This window comes from Mastomys coucha, unplaced genomic scaffold (assembly GCF_008632895.1).
Source record: "Mastomys coucha isolate ucsf_1 unplaced genomic scaffold, UCSF_Mcou_1 pScaffold22, whole genome shotgun sequence".
Lineage (NCBI taxonomy): Eukaryota > Metazoa > Chordata > Mammalia > Rodentia > Muridae > Mastomys > Mastomys coucha.
In genome coordinates, this window is record NW_022196905.1 from 260,779,840 (window position 1) to 260,796,571 (window position 16,732).

A 16,732-nucleotide genomic window follows, 5' to 3' on the forward strand; every position below is an offset into this window, starting at 1 on the left:
GAGGGGCTAGTAAGAGATACCCAAAGGCTGAGTGCCCATGTCCCCTGTGCAGGGACAGGAGAATCCCCAGGGTCTGGGTGAGTCCTACAATGAGACAGGGCCTTCAGGGACACAATGAAAGGGGAACTAGGCCACCCAAAGCTTTGACAGCCTGGAGCTGTCAAGGCCAGACTTCGAAGGCCAGTCCCTACCTCATCCCCACTTGTATCCCCACCAGAGGATGTCTTCCCCTGCAAAGACTGCGGGATCTGGTACCGTAGTGAGCGGAACTTGCAAGCCCACCTGCTCTACTACTGTGCCAGCCGCCAGCGTGCGGGCTCCCCTGTCTCAGCAACGGAAGAGAAACCCAAGGAGAACTACCCCAATGAGCGTGTCTGCCCCTTCCCTCAGTGCCGAAAGAGCTGCCCCAGCGCCAGCTCGCTGGAGATCCATATGCGCAGCCACAGTGGTGAGTGCCCTATGCCTGCCCTGGCCTATCCAAGCTCAACTGGTGGTCAGGAAAGCTTGCTCTGCCACTGTGTGCCATGCAGCTTGCTGTCCCTCCCACAGCCTAGGGCAAGGCTTACCTGTGGCTATATGCACATTTAATCAAAGACTGGGTGTGTGCTTGACCCTGGGAAGCATGTGGCTGATGTGAAACAAAAAAGGGCTTCCTTGTCACTGGGATCCATCTCCACGTTCCAGGAGAGCGCCCCTTCGTGTGCCTCATCTGCCTGTCAGCTTTCACCACCAAGGCCAACTGTGAACGCCATCTCAAGGTGCACACGGACACGCTCAGCGGTAGGTGGGCTGGAGGGGGCCAGGATGGGGTCTCTGGGGCTAGACCTCAGCCCCAGGAACCTGACCACAACAGCGTGGCCTACAGGTGTCTGTCACAACTGTGGCTTCATATCCACCACAAGGGACATCCTCTACAGCCATCTGGTGACAAACCACATGGTGTGCCAGCCAGGCTCCAAGGGTGAGATCTACTCGCCAGGGGCTGGACACCCAGCAGCCAAACTTCCTCCAGGTAAGCAGCCATACTGGGGCCTCACCAGCCCTCTGTTAAGTGTGTGGGAGGGGGCGGGGTGCCCATAGTCAACACGTGCTGTCCTTGTCAACCCTGGTCCTAAATCCCTTCTGCCTACCACATCCTACCCAGGGCCTGACGTACAGCCCTATGTCCTTATAGACAGCTTGGCAGGCTTCCAACAGCACTCACTGATGCACAGCCCCCTGGTTCCGACTGACAAGGTACCCACCCCGTCCTCAGGACTGGACAGTAAGGCCCTGGCCGAAGTCACCAACGGAGAGACCAGAGTGCCCCCCCAAAATGGGGGCAGCAGCGAGTCTCCTGCAGCCCCCAGGACCATCAAGGTGGAGGCTGCAGAAGAGCCTGAAGCCGCCCGTGCCTCAGGTCCGGGAGAGCCAGGTCCCCAGGCTCCGTCCCGGACACCTTCACCACACAGCCCCAATCCAGTCAGGGTGAAGACCGAACTGTCCAGCCCCACGCCTGGTTCTAGCCCGGGGCCGGGAGAGCTAACAATGGCCGGGACGCTCTTCCTGCCACAATATGTATTCGGTCCGGACTCGGGCACAACCGCCGTCTCTGCAGCGCCACAGGCCTCGGAGATCCTGGCCAAGATGTCCGAGTTGGTACACAACCGGCTACAGCAGGGCGCAGGGAGCTCCGGCGCGGCGGGAACACCCACTGGCCTCTTCCCGGGGACTAAGGGCGCCACGTGCTTTGAGTGCGAGATCACCTTTAACAACATCAACAACTTCTACGTGCACAAGCGCCTCTACTGCTCCGGCCGCCGCGCGCCCGAGGACCCGCCCACTGTGCGCAGACCCAAAGCGGCCACAGGCCAGGCCCGCACACCCGCAGGTGCCGCTGCGGAGCCAGACCCGTCACGCACGTCGCCGGGGCCCGGGGCACGAGAGGAAGAGGCGAGTGGCGCGACCACTCCTGAGGCCGAGGCCGCGGGCCGGGGCAGCCGGGGCAGCGAGGGCAGCCAGAGCCCGGGCAGCTCGGTAGACGACGCAGAGGACGATCCCAGCCGCACGCTGTGCGAGGCCTGCAACATCCGGTTTAGCCGCCACGAAACCTACACTGTGCACAAGCGCTACTACTGCGCCTCTCGCCACGACCCGCCGCCGCGCCGGCCCCCCGCACCCATGCCGGCTCCGGGACCCGGGGCTCCCGCGCTGACCGCTCCGCCTGTGCGCACGCGCCGGCGTCGCAAGCTGTACGAGCTGCCGGCAGCCGGCGCCCCGCCCCCAGCAGCAGGCCCCGCCCCTGTTCCCTCCCCCACTGTGGAGCAGCCGTCTTCTCCGAGACCCGGGAGCGCAAGCGCCGGCCCCGTCCCCGCACCCTCTCAGAGCCCGGTCCCCGACGGCCCCATAGACCTGAGCAAGCGGCCGCGTCGCCAGAGCCCGGATGCACCTACTCCTCTGCCCGCGCTGGCCGACTACCACGAGTGTACGGCGTGTCGCGTAAGCTTCCACAGCCTCGAAGCTTACCTGGCTCACAAGAAGTACTCGTGCCCGGCCGCGCCTTTGCGCACCACCGCCCTCTGCCCCTACTGCCCACCCAACGGGCGTGTTCGCGGCGACCTGGTGGAGCATTTGCGCCAGGCCCACGGCCTGCAGGTGACCAAGCCGGCGACCAGCCCGGGCGCTGAGCCCCGCACACCTGCTGAGAGTGCTCCGCGCAACAGTCCCGACGGCCGCGCACTGCACTCTCCTTCCCCTGTCCCGGAGAACACGCCTTCTGACCCAGCAGAGCAAGGCGCTCGGACACCCTGCAAGGGCCCGCCCGCTCCTGCTCCTGCTCCTGCTCCTGCTCCTGCTCCTGCTCCTGTGCCGGGTGGTGGCGGCGGCGGTGGCCACCGCTACTGCCGCCTTTGCAACATCAGGTTCAGCAGCCTGTCCACCTTCATCGCACACAAGAAGTATTACTGCTCTTCTCACGCCGCCGAGCACGTAAAGTGAGCCTGTGGGGTCGCACCACCCGGACCCTTGACACTTAATAAAGACATTCGGTGTGATAAATCTGCTGGCAGGCTGGCCTGTTGTCTTAGATCTAGTGGGCCTCATTCCATACCCCAGCCTGTGCAGACTTGCAAAGGGCACCCCACCGTTTCTTCCAGGACCTAGCCACTCCAGGGGCTCAACCAGCCCTGCAGAGTTCTTCTCTGCTTCTAGCTCACCTGCGGCCCTGCCAGAATCTGCATCCAATTGCAGACCACTAGGGAGAATGAACACTTGTTCTTGCTGAGTCTTCGAGGAAGGGCACCAAGTCCTAAAGTGCTCTTCCCTTCACAACTAGGGTGGGTACTTATGACTACAGAGTTGGATCTGGGTGTACCATCTGTAGTCTGTTGCTGGCCTGCTGTAGGCCACAGCTGGCAGAACCCAACCAAAGGCAGTCTAGCCACTGCTTTGGCCTCTCTGCTTAGTCCCGTCAGAAAGTAAACATGCCCGTTCTCCAACTCTTGTCAGTCTTAACCGGCAGCTGTGGAGGCTGAAAGTGAACTCTGAAAAATACCTCTGGGGACCTGGGGCCTGCTGGCCAGTTCACCTCTCACACAGCCTTCTAAGGTGGCCTTGCCCATGGGCCTGGGTTTACACAATAAATAAATATTCCTGAGAGACCATTTCACAGGCCCTGCCCAATTTACCACAAGGGGTACAGTAAAAGCTATACCTTACTAGTAGGAGTTACCACGAGCCCCCAGGCCACCTGGATCCCAGGGGATTTGGCTAGCAAAGGGCCCAGAGAAGTCAGGCAGCCTCTGTCTTGGGCCCTCTCTTCACCAGCCAGATGGGAAATCTGTAGAAGCCACAGACCCTCTCTTTGCCCAGCCCATCTGCATTGTCTGGTTTCCATTCAAAGCCTGGTAGAAGGCAAATGCCTCCCGAGGCTGCACACACTGACTACTAGCAGTTTAAACAGTTTTACAGTGTGCACCTGAAGTTGTTTGAAGGTGATGGGGACATCAAGGAAGTTGGCTGGTGGGTAAATAGATGCTTGAATGAGAGAAAGCCCAAGGTGACCCCCAGTCTCCCCCTTTGCCCCATTTCATACACAGTTGCAGAATTCCACCACACGTTCACCATATCATCCAGTCCTGCCTCAGTTTCCATGCCTGTAAAATAGGATTGAGACCCTTTCTGAGAACTCAGAGAGGGACCCTGTGACTGTAACCCAGGCTGAGCTGCAGGTCAGGCCGAACGTATCCTGCTACCAGGAGGTGCCCCCCCCCCTGCTGTCCACACCATAGGGTCTTGGGCGGCCCTGTGAGCTTCATGTGGCCCCTGCAATGGAATGCTGGATCCTGCTGTTTCCCACAGTGTATATGGCCAGGAGACATCAGCTTAGACCTGGGCATGTGCTCAGTCCAAACACACCTATGCTTAGAACTCACTCAGTCCTGGCAGGCTTCCACAGATGTCAGCAATCCCTGTGCACCCTCAAGTTCATGACTTATTCTTCTTTCCCCCAAAATCCCCTTGGCCCAAGGGGTTTCCAGCACCTGCTCTCTGGCCTCTGCCCCTCACTTCCCAGACCTCCCCTGGGTATCTGTCCCCTGCTCCCAGGATGTCTGTCCCCTACATGAGAGACCTGTCTCAGCCTCCCTTCTTAAGATCTGCAGAGGCAGATCCCTAGGGCACATTCCCCCCCACCCCCTGCCACATGTGAACCCTCTGCCCCGGTGCTATAGTGATGATGATGGTGATGAAGGCACCAGCTCTGCCTGCTGCAACTTGATGTTAGCCTCCATCTCATAGCCCCAGTCTGTAACATTCCTCCCAGTCTCCTCTTAAGGGCCCCATCCACATCTCCCCAGAATGCCACACTTCCTCCCACCTTCCTGATGCTCATGTCCAAGGCCTGGCCTCTGGCCTCAGTCATTCTGTAACCCCCTTTCTCCACTCTCGCAGAGCAGACTGCCCTCCCTTGCCTTCACCATGCAGGAGGGACAAGGTCTTTCTCTAGTCCCACTGTCAGACACCCAATTGTGCTCAGTCTACCCTGTTCCTTAGCTACATGTCTCTACAGATCACTAGCTCTTTCCTAACCCTCCCGCCCCTCACTGTATGGCCTGCAGCTGGTCCTCAGTCACAGACCCCAAGATCAGTCACCATAAGCCTCCCAATGGGTCTGTGTATCTTCCCACCTCCAAAGTAGACCACCCGCATCAGTTCCTTATGTGTGCAGCCAACACCACAGCCACTGCTGCAATCACCACCTAGTGCCAAGGAGCCTGCTTGCTAAGCCACTCTGGCTTCCTTCAGCCCTGCTTGGCACACTCCTCCCTCATTTCTACAGGTGTACAAGCCATCTTCCCCAAGCCCTGGAATTACTCCATGGGTAGGGACATTGAGGCTCAGTGGTGCTGAGCCCCTGCCAGAGCACCTTGGCTACAGTTGGGCTTTAGCCTAGTTGGCTGGCCTGCCCCCTGCACTCGAGATCTTCTTCTTCTTTTTTGTTTTTTAAGATTTATTTATTATTATAAATGAGTACACAGAAGAGGGTATCAGATTTCGATACGGGTGGTTGTGAGCCACCATGTGGTTGCTGGGATTTGAACTCACGGCCTTCAGAAGAGCATTCAGTGCTCTTAACCGCTGAGCCATCTCACCAGCCCCTGCACTCGAGATCTTAAGCAGGACCTCCCCAGGCCCAGCATTTACCTGCATAGAGCTCAGCCCTGTTGAAATCCACCCAATTAACCAGGGAAGGGTTGGAGTGGGGACCCCATGCTGCAGGCAATACTTCCCCTCCGAAGACTCCAAATACATGTCTGAGGGAATATATACCATCCATTAGATCTTCTGGGGACCCCCATTTAGATCCTTTTCCCTTCCCCAGCAGATCATGACCCAACCACCCACCCCACCTACCAAATCTTGCTCTTGGTTTCAACACTAGTAGAGACTCAGGACAGTAGAGGACAGTGATGGCTCACAGGAGGGCCCGGTGGGCCTGCCACCATGCTTAGCAGTATTGCCTGCCCACTATTAAGGGTATGCTACAACCCCTGAGGAATGCAGTCATGAGAACCCCAAGTGCACAGATCCCTTCCCCCACCCGTATTGATACATCCTAGACTTCTGGAGAAGCCCTGGGAAACAGATGAGCAAGCCCTGCAGGCCTGAGAAGAAAATCGGAGGCTGGAAGCTCCTCAAGGCTAGAGGCAGAGGTGGGCAGATGCTTAGAGCATGCTTCTGTATCACCTGCTTCAGCATCACCTGAGCACATGTGTCACAGGGCTTCTAGGCACTGGATTCAGGCCTGCACAGGGACCTCCTTCGAGTGTCCCGGCTGCTGCACAGGTAGGTGCACACTGTTAGCACCTTCCTTGAAAGCCTCATGAATATATAGTGCCCACCTGAACAGACCTTCAGCCCCGGGGGAGGGAGGGGCCATGCTGAGAGAAGTAGAGCTGAACCCAAACTCTCATCCAAGGGAACCTGGTCCTTTATGTGGCAGCTCCCCTCCGACCTTATTTTGTCATTCACTCATCGGGGGTGTGGGGGGGATGAACACCAGGTGCCTCTGCCCTCACCATGCACGAGATACCCTGCACAGAGCTGCCTGCCAGGCAGTAGCAGGCCAACTGAGGCACACCCAAGGGCAGCTGGATGAGGCTTGTCCTGGAGCTAATCAGAGTGAGCTGACTAGGGATTATGGGGAGGGAAGAATCACATCTTGGATGTCCTAGAAGTGGCCGGTGCATTCCGGTGGCTCCAGGATGAACCTGAAGTCCCAGGCTGTCAGCGAGCCTCCTTGGGTCTGTGTACATCAGCCTGAGCAGTAGAGGTACTGGTGCAAGTAAAAAGTATTGCTGTTGTTGAAGGTGAGCTTGCACTCGGAGCACATGGCACATGGCACCTTCTATCCTAACCTCATCCTGAAATTCTGGGATCCACTAGGACAGCCAGCTTCCGCAGAGGTCAAATGGCCTACACAAAGGTGCATGCAACCACCCTGGGCTGGAACCCAGCCTCTCCTCTCCAGCCACAGTGAGGCTCCCAAGTGTTTCAGGGTATTCTTCCTGCACCCTCACGTCCACTCCTGGAGCCTAGTGGATCCCATAGATGTGGGCAGTGAGGCCAGGGCACCCTTGGGGCCCAGTCTCTACCTTCCTGTATTTAGTGTGCCTAGTCTCTAGTCTCCATTTTAGGACTGGGTGCTCATCGGCTCCTGCTACACTTTAAGTTCCTATCATCTTGTTTATATATTTTACACCCTATCTTTCTTACATCTATTTTACCTTCCTATTTCCCTTGGGATTCATTGGGCCTTTTCTTCAACCTTCTTCCTTACTGTTTAAACGTTTAATTTTGCACTGTTTTAAATTTATTTTATGCATGTAAGTGTTTGGGGGTGAACAATCCTCCAGAGTTAGAGTTAAAGATAGTTATGAGCCACCATGTGTATGTTGGGATATAACTATGTAGCCCTGGCTGGCCTGGAACTTGGTATGTAGACCAGGCTGGCCTCACACTCAGAGAGCGCTACCTGCCTGCCTCTGCCTCCTTAGTAGTAGGACTAAATGCATGCGTCACCACGGCCAGCTTAATTTAGGATTTTTTTTGGGGGGGGGGGGGTTTCAAGACAGGGTTTCTCTGTGTAGCCCTGGCTGTCCTGGAACTCACTCTGTAGACCAGGCTGGCCTTGAACTCAGAAATCTGCCTGCCTTTGCCTCCCAAGTGCTGGGATTAAAGGAGTGCGCAACCACTGCCTGGCTAATTTAGGATTTTTTATGTCCTTTTTTTTTTTTAACTGTGGGGGCTGTTTTAACACTCTTGCTGCATGATTCTATATCCTAAAGCGTTAACATCTGCACCCCTCCATGACAGGAACCTCAACATCACCAGAGTGAGCCACATTGTGACATTATTGTTCTCAGTCTGACTGGCTTGACTATAAACTGCATGCTTTTGTTAATGCTGCTGCTGGTGTTGTTTTGAGAGGAGGCAGAGTCTTGTTCTATAGCTCAGGCTGACCTAGAACTCACGACCCCCACACCTCCTGAGAACTGGCATCCTTGATGCTTTATTGCTATTTTAGGATCTAGGTTTCCATGGCAGTATCTAGCTGCCTTCCCTGGAAGAGCCCAGCTGAGTCTCTGCCTAGGCCCTTGTGGTCCTTGCACGCCCTTGTCCTTCTAGAGTGTGACTCCCACTCTGGAGACACTTTTCTATTCTTGGGACTATGATGACACACAGGTCCTGTGACCCCTTGCTGCCATAGGAAACAACACGTCCCCACCCTGCCCCCTACAGGCAGAACCTCAGAGTGTCTCTCCAACTCTGCAACATTTTAATGTCCTGCAGAGCTTTGCCTGGATGAACTTGTATCATGTCTGTTCTCTCTCTGCCGTTTGTCTTGCTTCCCTGATCTCACACATCTCCTCTTCCATAGATATTATGTTCTCTGGCTAACTCTGGAGCAAAGCACCCACACTGAGTTTTCTTCTCCACCAGCTCTGAACTATTCTTTTATTTTTATTCCTGGTGTCACAAGGTTGCAGAACTTCTGACAGGTCTCCCTCCAGCTCAGACACTGCTGCAGCCCCTGCAGCCCTGTGTGCCTGCAGCCTGGCTGTTGGAGACCCTCTGTCCCCACTGTAGTGTGGGCTTCTGTGGACAGTTCCTGTGGCTGTTTAAACAGAGGCCCCAGGCCAGTGGCTTCTATCGTAGTCACGATGTCCAGGCCCTAATGCTGTCACATCGAGCTGAAAGACAAGAGTCAGTAGAGAAAGTCCTGCCCAAGACTCTGAGGAAAAGACATCCTTGATTTCTATAGCCTCTAGAACAGTGGTTCTCAACCTGTGGTTTAACCCTTTGGAGGTCAAAAGACCCTTTCACTGGGGTCCTTCACTGGGGTCCATCAGAAAACACAGCCATTTACATGACAACTCATAACAGTAGCAAAATTATAGTTACAAAGTAGCAACAAAAATAATTTTGTGGTTGGGGGTCACCACAACTTGAAAAACTGTAGTTTTTTTTATTATTATTCTCTCATGTTGTAACTGTTGTCTCCAAGGCTCACGAGGCCTACCATGGAAGCTTCTAGCCTCCATGCAATCTTATCTAGGCCTAGAATATTCTCAACCTCTGAGACTTACTGCTGAATAAACCCACCGTGTCTAGTTCTTTCTGGGCTCTTGCTGGCTGGTTTAACTCAGCTGTTCTGGCTCAGATCTCTTTTCCAAGCTGGCTGATTCAATCTGGCTTCTCTCTCTCAGTCACCCTCTAGGAAGACTCCACTGGGGCTCCTTTCTGATGAGCTGGAATGGAAAGTCACCTTCCATAGAAAGTCAGCCACATCCCTGTCCACTTCTGTTAGGGGCTTGCTGGATGAGTCTGACCTACGAATTAGGTCTCTCCCGAATTGTTCTGCTTGGGCTCATACTAACTTCGGCTCTTGCTAATCTTCTGGCTCCTTTTCATTCTCTGGCTCATTCTGTCTTCACCTGTGTCTAGCTCATTCTCTTTCTGCATCCTGTCTCTGTAACTGCCTCAGTAAACCTGCCTCTTCTCTACACTGCCCCTTAAGTAGCTTTCTTTTCCTCTCTCTTAATGTGAGAGTTGGGCGGACCCTACTCTACCAAACCTTTCTCTGATTTGTCACTTTGTCCGCCACTCAATTAAACATCACTTTCAAACATGGGTGCTTCCTTCTACAAACTAACTTTACCTTCATTGCTTGGGATTAAAGGTGGATACTAAAGGCATGCTGCGTTCCAGGCAGAGAGATTAAAGATATGTGCTAAGGGACGAGCCACACCACAAGTAGAAAGAGGTTTTTTTCAGTAAATACACAATTTGGGAGTTCATGGTGTGATGAAATATCCTGGAATATCGCAGTATTAGGAAGATTGAGACCCACTACCCTGGAAGTTTCTACATTCCTTAGCTAGTGGCTCCTCCTTCTTCAGAGCCAAGACTCTGTTCTCTGTCCTGCCTCCTCTACTGTTAAGAGACTTGTCACCCCTCACTTACCCAAGAGTATATGACAGTATGACAGTTTATTTCAAAGTCAGCTGAGGAGGAACATCTACTCTATGTCAACCCAATTCTTACTCTTTCTTTCCTTCTTTCTTTCCTCCTTTCTTTCTTTCCTCCTTTCTTTCTTTCTTTCTTTCTTTCTTTCTTTCTTTCTTTCTTTCTTTTTGTTTTGTTTTTTCGAGACAGGGTTTCTCTGTGTAGCCCTGGCTGTCCTGGAACTCACTCTGTAGAACAGGCCGGCCTCAAACTCAGAAATCTGCCTGCCTTGGCTTCCCAAGTGCTGGGACTAAAGGCATGTGCCACCACTGCCCAGCAACCCAGTTCTTACTTGAGATAGGCTATAGACATCTCCAAGGTAATTCTGCCACCCACACCTCGTCCCCTCTCTTTTTCTCCCTCTGTCCCTCTCTCCTGCTCTCTGAATGCATTTGCTGCAGGTGTCTGAGGTGGTGTCTTAGGGTTTTACTGCTGTGAACAGATACCATGACCAAAGCTACTCTTATAAGGACATTTAATTGGGACTGACTTACAAGTTCAGAGGTTCAATCCATTAACATCAAGGTGGGAACATGGCAGTATCCTGGCAGACAAGGTACTACATTTTGATCGGAAGGCAGAAGATTGACATCCAAGCAGCTAGGAGGAGGATCTCAAAGCCTACCCCCACAGTGACATACTTACCTACTCCAACCAGGCCACACCTCCTAATAGTGCCACTTCCAGACCTAAGCATATTCAAACCACCACAGTGGGCATTGGTGAACCTAAGTGCTCTGGCTCACAGTGCTGGGCTACATTCCAGGCTGCACAGGGGCAAGAGGGCTGAACTGGGGCACACTGTGAAGCCTGGGCACTCCACAGGACTATACACCCACTCTACTGGAGGGCACTGCAGTCACATATAGAGTCTCCATTTTCCTCTATAGGAATAAGGCCAGTGTCCCCTCTGGTGCGTCCAATACAGCTCCAGGCAGGCATGATGTGTACTGTGTGTGCCGACAGTTCTCGCCATACTCAGCATTAGGTCAGACTCATCCAGCAAGCCCCTGACAGAAGTGGACAGGGATGTGGCTGACTTTCTATGGAAGGTGACTTTCCATTCCAGCTCATCAGAAAGGAGCCCCAGTGGAGTCTTCCTAGAGGGTGTACCTAGCTGAGTGTCTCTGCTCTTCCTACCCTGCCTCATCACAAATGCTGTGGCTCCCTTCAGCCCCCTAAGAAAACTCACTAGACAGGACAGGGAGAGCTTCAAGGGCCACGTTGTGTTTCTGGAGCACTCTCTTGTAGCTGGCCTTAGCTGCTTCTTCTTCTTTTTTTTTTTTTTTCCCTACCCTTCATCCCCCAGGTTTAACTTCTAACACTAGATAGGAGAGAAACAAGGATGTCCTACCATTTATATACCCTTGGAAAAGTTCCCAGAATTCCAAATATCACATAATCACAGAAACTATCTGCAGCTGGCAAAACCGGGCCCCTGCTAAAGCACAAGGTGAGTCATTGTCAGCTGTTGTGGACAATCCAAAGCAGCCCCATATCGCACACCTGAGATTAAAATAAAAGCACATTCTTATGATATTTCTCTGCTTTTTAAAATAACCAAAATTCCAGAATTTTCAGAAATATCACTCTACCCTCTCTTCCTTGAGTAGAACCCGGGACAGAGAATCTAAGTACATCCAGGCAGTGCCAGCATCAAAGCTAAAGCTCACATCAAACAGTCTTCAGAGTCACCGAGGGCAAGCCCAGAGTCAGCCGCAATTCTTCTATGGATCTCATCAAATACACTCATCACAGGATCCTAAGACTTAGAAACCAGCTGGGGGCTCCCATGAGACACCCATTTCCTAGAGGAAATTACTGGGTGTCTAAGGATAGACATCTCCAGAACTCCAGGATCTGGGTGGTGGATAGACATGGCCCCTTTCGATGAGGGCTGGGCTTCCATGCTCACTGATGTGTCTCTGTTCCTTGCTGGGATGCATTGTGTGTGTCCACAGGGTTAAGCAGTCTTCTTGGATGGTAGGTGAGAAACGAAGCCTAAGAGCTTGCTCTCACAGAGACAGACCTGCGTCCTGTTCATCTGTTACTGAATCAGGGCGGGCATGTACCATAGTGCAGAACCTCGTTCCCAGCCCGGCCTCACCCATTATCTAACACAGGCTCCAGCTCCAGTTCTGAAAGACTCCCCTAGGGATCCTCTTCATTAGAGAAGCCCCCGTTGGCACTGAGAGCCCTGTCCTCACCATCACCAGGGCCCTACCTGCACTTTCTGGGGGGATTCTGCCACACTCCCTAACTCCTCTTTCAAGACTGAGGCTCACCTCGCTGCTGTGCAGATGTGGTGGGTACCCAGCACCTGATTCTCTAGCCCTACCACACCTAGTCTACCCCAGCACTGCCCACTTACACTGTGCAGTCTCCAGATGGAGCTCCATTCTCCGAGATGCACAGCGCCTAGGCGTACCAGGCTCCCAGCTGAGAGCTCTATTTTCCCGGTGGCATGGGGTTCCACCACACACACAATACTCCAAAATCATAACAATGGTTGTGTTCAGATATTATTAGTTTTAGCATATTCCAGAAATTAGCCAGCATCTAAAGCTTTGCAGGGAACCGAGAAGGTCAGTCCAGTGTTGTACAGTGGAGCACGAGCTGGGGACTCCATTAGCAACAGAGACAGAGAGGTAAGGCAGGCTTAGGTCATTGGCTCAGCTCTGTACACACAGCCCTAAGTTTTCTGAGGCACCTATAACTAATGACTGAAAACTGGGGTGCTGCTCTACAGATCAGAAATGAAAACTCCAAGTATGGCAGAGCTGTGTCCCTCTCTCGAGTCCTGGGGGAGGGGGGCCGGGAGGAGCAGGGGGCGGTGCTCCATCCTGCCTCTCCAGCTCGTGACTCTCCCCCTTTCACACATGAGCATCTCCCTCTCCTTGTGATTCTCTGGCTCTCCATTTCCAACCCTCCCCTGTATAAGGACATCAGTACTGAATTAGGTTCAGTACTTAAAGTTCTTAACCCCATGACTTACACAGAGACTAGATTCCTGCAGTGGGGAGATCTGCCCCTACACGCCCCCTCCCCCAAGCTCCTGGGCCCCACCAGTGTGGACTCACCCAGGCAGTCTGCCTCCATCCCCCACCTCTCCTGTGCCTCTCCTGGCCTGCCTCCTCCCCGCCTGCCTCAGATAAGGACCCACCCTCTGCTCCACCTTCACTCTTGCCTTCATTACACCTGCTAAGCTCTTATTATCAATAAAGCCATAGCCTGGGGAAGTGGGTGAGCGTGGTTCCTGTAGGACACTACCCAGGGATCTCTGTACCCAGGACTACATGTCCCCTGCAAATGGACACTGGGCATGTCAGCCCAGCCCACAGCATGGCCAGGCCAGGAGCTGGACTATCACAAGACCTGGCAGGGGTTGGACATTCTCCATTCCAGGCCCCAGATCCCAGACAAGGGTATAGACACTAATCCCTCCCTTAGCACAAAGAGCCTTCATGGGACAAAGCCTCAGAATGGTGTGAGAACCCAGGAGGAACACTGTGCCCTGAGGGCTCACGGTCCCTGGAGGTAACATGGACTGTGCAGTGGGGGATGGGAGAGGTAGCTCAGGGGATGGCCCCACAATAACAAGATCAGACGGCTACGTCTAAGTGGGCATCTGGGAGGTTTCACCAGAGCGCTCCCCAGCTGCTCAAGGTCTGGCTAAGCTAGACATATGGGGGCTACCATTGCAGAGAGGGGGTAGCAAACTGTGCCTTTTCATGGCCTCTGTCCTCAGCTGGTAAGAGACCCAGCATGCAGAAACTTCTGTTAGGATTAACCTTGACTTGTTTAATCTCCGTTTCCCAGGTTCGGGAGGAAAAAATTGAAAGAGGTTCTAAATCTGGGCAGAAATTGGGAGAATAAAAAGTAAAGAGGAGCTAGGGGGGTGAAGAAGGTAGAGGATGGAGGAGGGGGCAGGGAGAGAGGAGGAAGGGGGTGCACACACAGAATTACAGCTGTTCCCTGGAGTGCTATTTTTAGCTCTATCCCCAGAGGAAAGTGAGCCCCTGCCTCCGAGGGGCAAACAGGTCACCTGACTGCTGCTTCTTCCTCACTCCTACCTAAGGAGCCTGTGTCTGCCAGCCATCCTACTCTATCTCCTCAGTGGGCGGAGGGAGGAGAGAGGGAGGCCGGCAGGCTGGATGACTAACTCTGTGAAGGAAAATGGGGTCCCTTCTCCCCTGCAATTCACACTGGGATAGAGTAGGATGTGGTGCCCCTGGGAAAGGCTGGGCTGGAGGCCCCTCACTCTCCAATGATCTGTAGAGCAGCTGAGCTGAACTCCAAACACCTGGCTGCAGCCCAAACCATCCCAGGGCCTCAACCACCTCAGGTCCCAGGAAGCTGTACCCAGTCACAGCTCTTAGGCACGCAGTCACCCAGCCGGCACAGTTCATCGGCTACTAATGGCCTCACAGTGGTGGATTGGTCACCATGTTCAACTTTAGAACAAAATGGCCACCCCAAAAAGAAACATGACGTTGAACATCATCCAACAGCTTTCTAAACAACTGCTAGTCAACCCTCTGGCTCTGCAAATTTGGGGGTCCAGACAATTACTGCATATGGAGTTGTCTCTTGGGTCTGGCTTCTTTCCCTGAGCTCCAAAAGCTCCTGTCACGCATGCTATGGTCAGTCTTAGTGCTTCCTGTTTGTGACTGAACAGGCTTTCACTCTGGAATCTTGGTTGGTTTCATCTTATCAATAAGAACACAGTTTGTGTGGCCCTGTGGTGTCAGCTTTCTTGGCTGTTAGTTTGTATCTTAGTCAGGGTTTTACTGCTATGAACAGATACCATGACCAAGGCAAGTCTTATAAGGACAACAGCTAATTGGGGCTGGTTTACAGGTTCAGAGATTCAGTCCATTATCAGCAAGACAGGAGCATGGCAGCATGCAGGCAGGCATGGTGCAGGAGAAGCTGAGAGTTCTACATCTTCATCCAGAGGCAGTCAGAAGACTGGCTTCCAGACAGCTAGGACAAGGGATTTAAAACCCATATTCACAGTGATGACACACCCACTTCAACAAGGCCACACCTCCTAATAGTGCCACTCCCTGGGCCAAGCATATATAAACCACCACAACCTGATTGGCCTTTCTGATTCTAAGGTGAGTCTAAAGTCTGTGTGAGACACTGTCTTCCAACCTTCTTGTGGGCCTGTGTGAGGATTTCCATTTCTACATCGTTACCAGTTCGTGTCCCTGCCCTTCCATGTCAGCCGTCCCCACGGATGAGCCTGTGTTTCCCTTGGATGAAGAGTAGCGTTCACTGTCTTGGCATGAATTGCCAGCCTTTGTGATATCAGCCGAAGGTCAGGAAATGTGGAATTTATAGGAATGTTCTTAGCCCCATCTACTCTGTGAGCCCCACGATGGGGCAGTTCCAGGACCCTCAGGCCTCACTGGTCAGATGGAATATAGACATCTCTGGTCTCCAGGAGAGTGGCAGCTGGATACAGCTCTCTGCAAAGAACTGGCCATCCAAACATGGAACTATTGAGCCTGCCCCCCACCCCTAAACAGGAGCCTCAGCGGGAGTTGGGGGTGAAGAACTGGGTACAAAAAGCAACAGGGAGAGACATCTCAGGTTCATGGTATCAGAAAAACAAGCCCCCTTCCCAGGTGAGTTGGGCAAAGCTGGCACACATGTTCTGGTGACAGTTTCTGGGGCTCGGGAGCAGTAGAGAAGGAAAGAGGTCCCCAGGGTCAGACAGATGGCCATGGTGAATCTTCACAGCTCATGGTACCTGGCTCATCACAGCAGCTCTGATGGTACCTATTATGGCAGGGCTCAGCTGGGTGGCTCCAGCTCCAAGCCTCCAGTCAATAGCAGCCCTACCACCCTGGTCCCTAGCTGCCCCCCCCCCAACACACACACAGCGCTCAGGAGCTAATACTCTGTGATGTCAGGCTCCCCTGCCTGGGTGGGCACCTAGCTCACACCTGCCTTTCTGGGAAGGATTCATCAGTTCCTCTCCCTGGTCCCAGGTGAGCTTGCTCACTGACCCCACGCTGGCCTTGCCCTCAGGAAGACTGGATAACCAAGAGCACCACACCCACAGAGGTTACATGAGACCCTATCTGGAGTTCATCAAAGAGGATTAAGAGCCAGCCTGAGACCTTAGAGTAGGAGGTTAGAACTGACACCCCGAAACCCACGGGGCTAGAGTCCCCAGATTTTACCACCCAGAGAACTGTCAGCAGTCACCTCAGGTCACACAGGCCTCTGGCGTAGTTTACTTTCTTATTTTTGTCAGACATATTGATATTGTTTTTTTTATTATTGGAATTATTGTTTAATAGTCTCAACATTTCATTAACACACACATATTTTAATACCCCAAATATTAGGAAAGTCTGAAAACAAACAGTAGCCTTTGGGGGCAGAGATGGCTCTGTCAGTAAAGTGCTTGCCTTGCATCGTGAAGACCTGAGTTCCGATCCCCAGGAACACACTCTATAACACAGTGCAGAGCCTGGAGATGGGGTCCAAGGGCTTAGCTGGTGTAACTAACTCTGCAATCTGCGGACTCAGTGAAAGACTGCTGCAAAGAATGAGGTAGGATGGATAGGATCCAAATTTACTGTACACTGGTATGAATTTCTCAAAATGTTACACATAAAAAAAAAAAAATAAGGCTGGGTGAGGTAGCACACACGCAGGGTGCAGA

General features: G+C 53.1%; 1 protein-coding gene across 1 annotated transcript in view; it reads left to right on the forward strand.

Moving 5' to 3' along the window:
* The window catches only part of Zfpm1 (zinc finger protein, FOG family member 1), a 57,266-nt gene extending 53,625 nt beyond the window's left edge, over positions 1 to 3,641 (forward strand). Inside the window, exons 7-10 of the mRNA XM_031341665.1 lie at positions 218 to 448; positions 685 to 780; positions 866 to 1,012; positions 1,175 to 3,641. Coding sequence (XP_031197525.1) covers positions 218 to 448; positions 685 to 780; positions 866 to 1,012; positions 1,175 to 2,976 — 2,276 coding nt within the window. The 3' untranslated portion in view covers positions 2,977 to 3,641. The remainder of the gene's footprint in view (positions 1 to 217; positions 449 to 684; positions 781 to 865; positions 1,013 to 1,174) is intronic.
* The last annotated feature ends 13,091 nt before the right edge of the window (positions 3,642 to 16,732 follow it).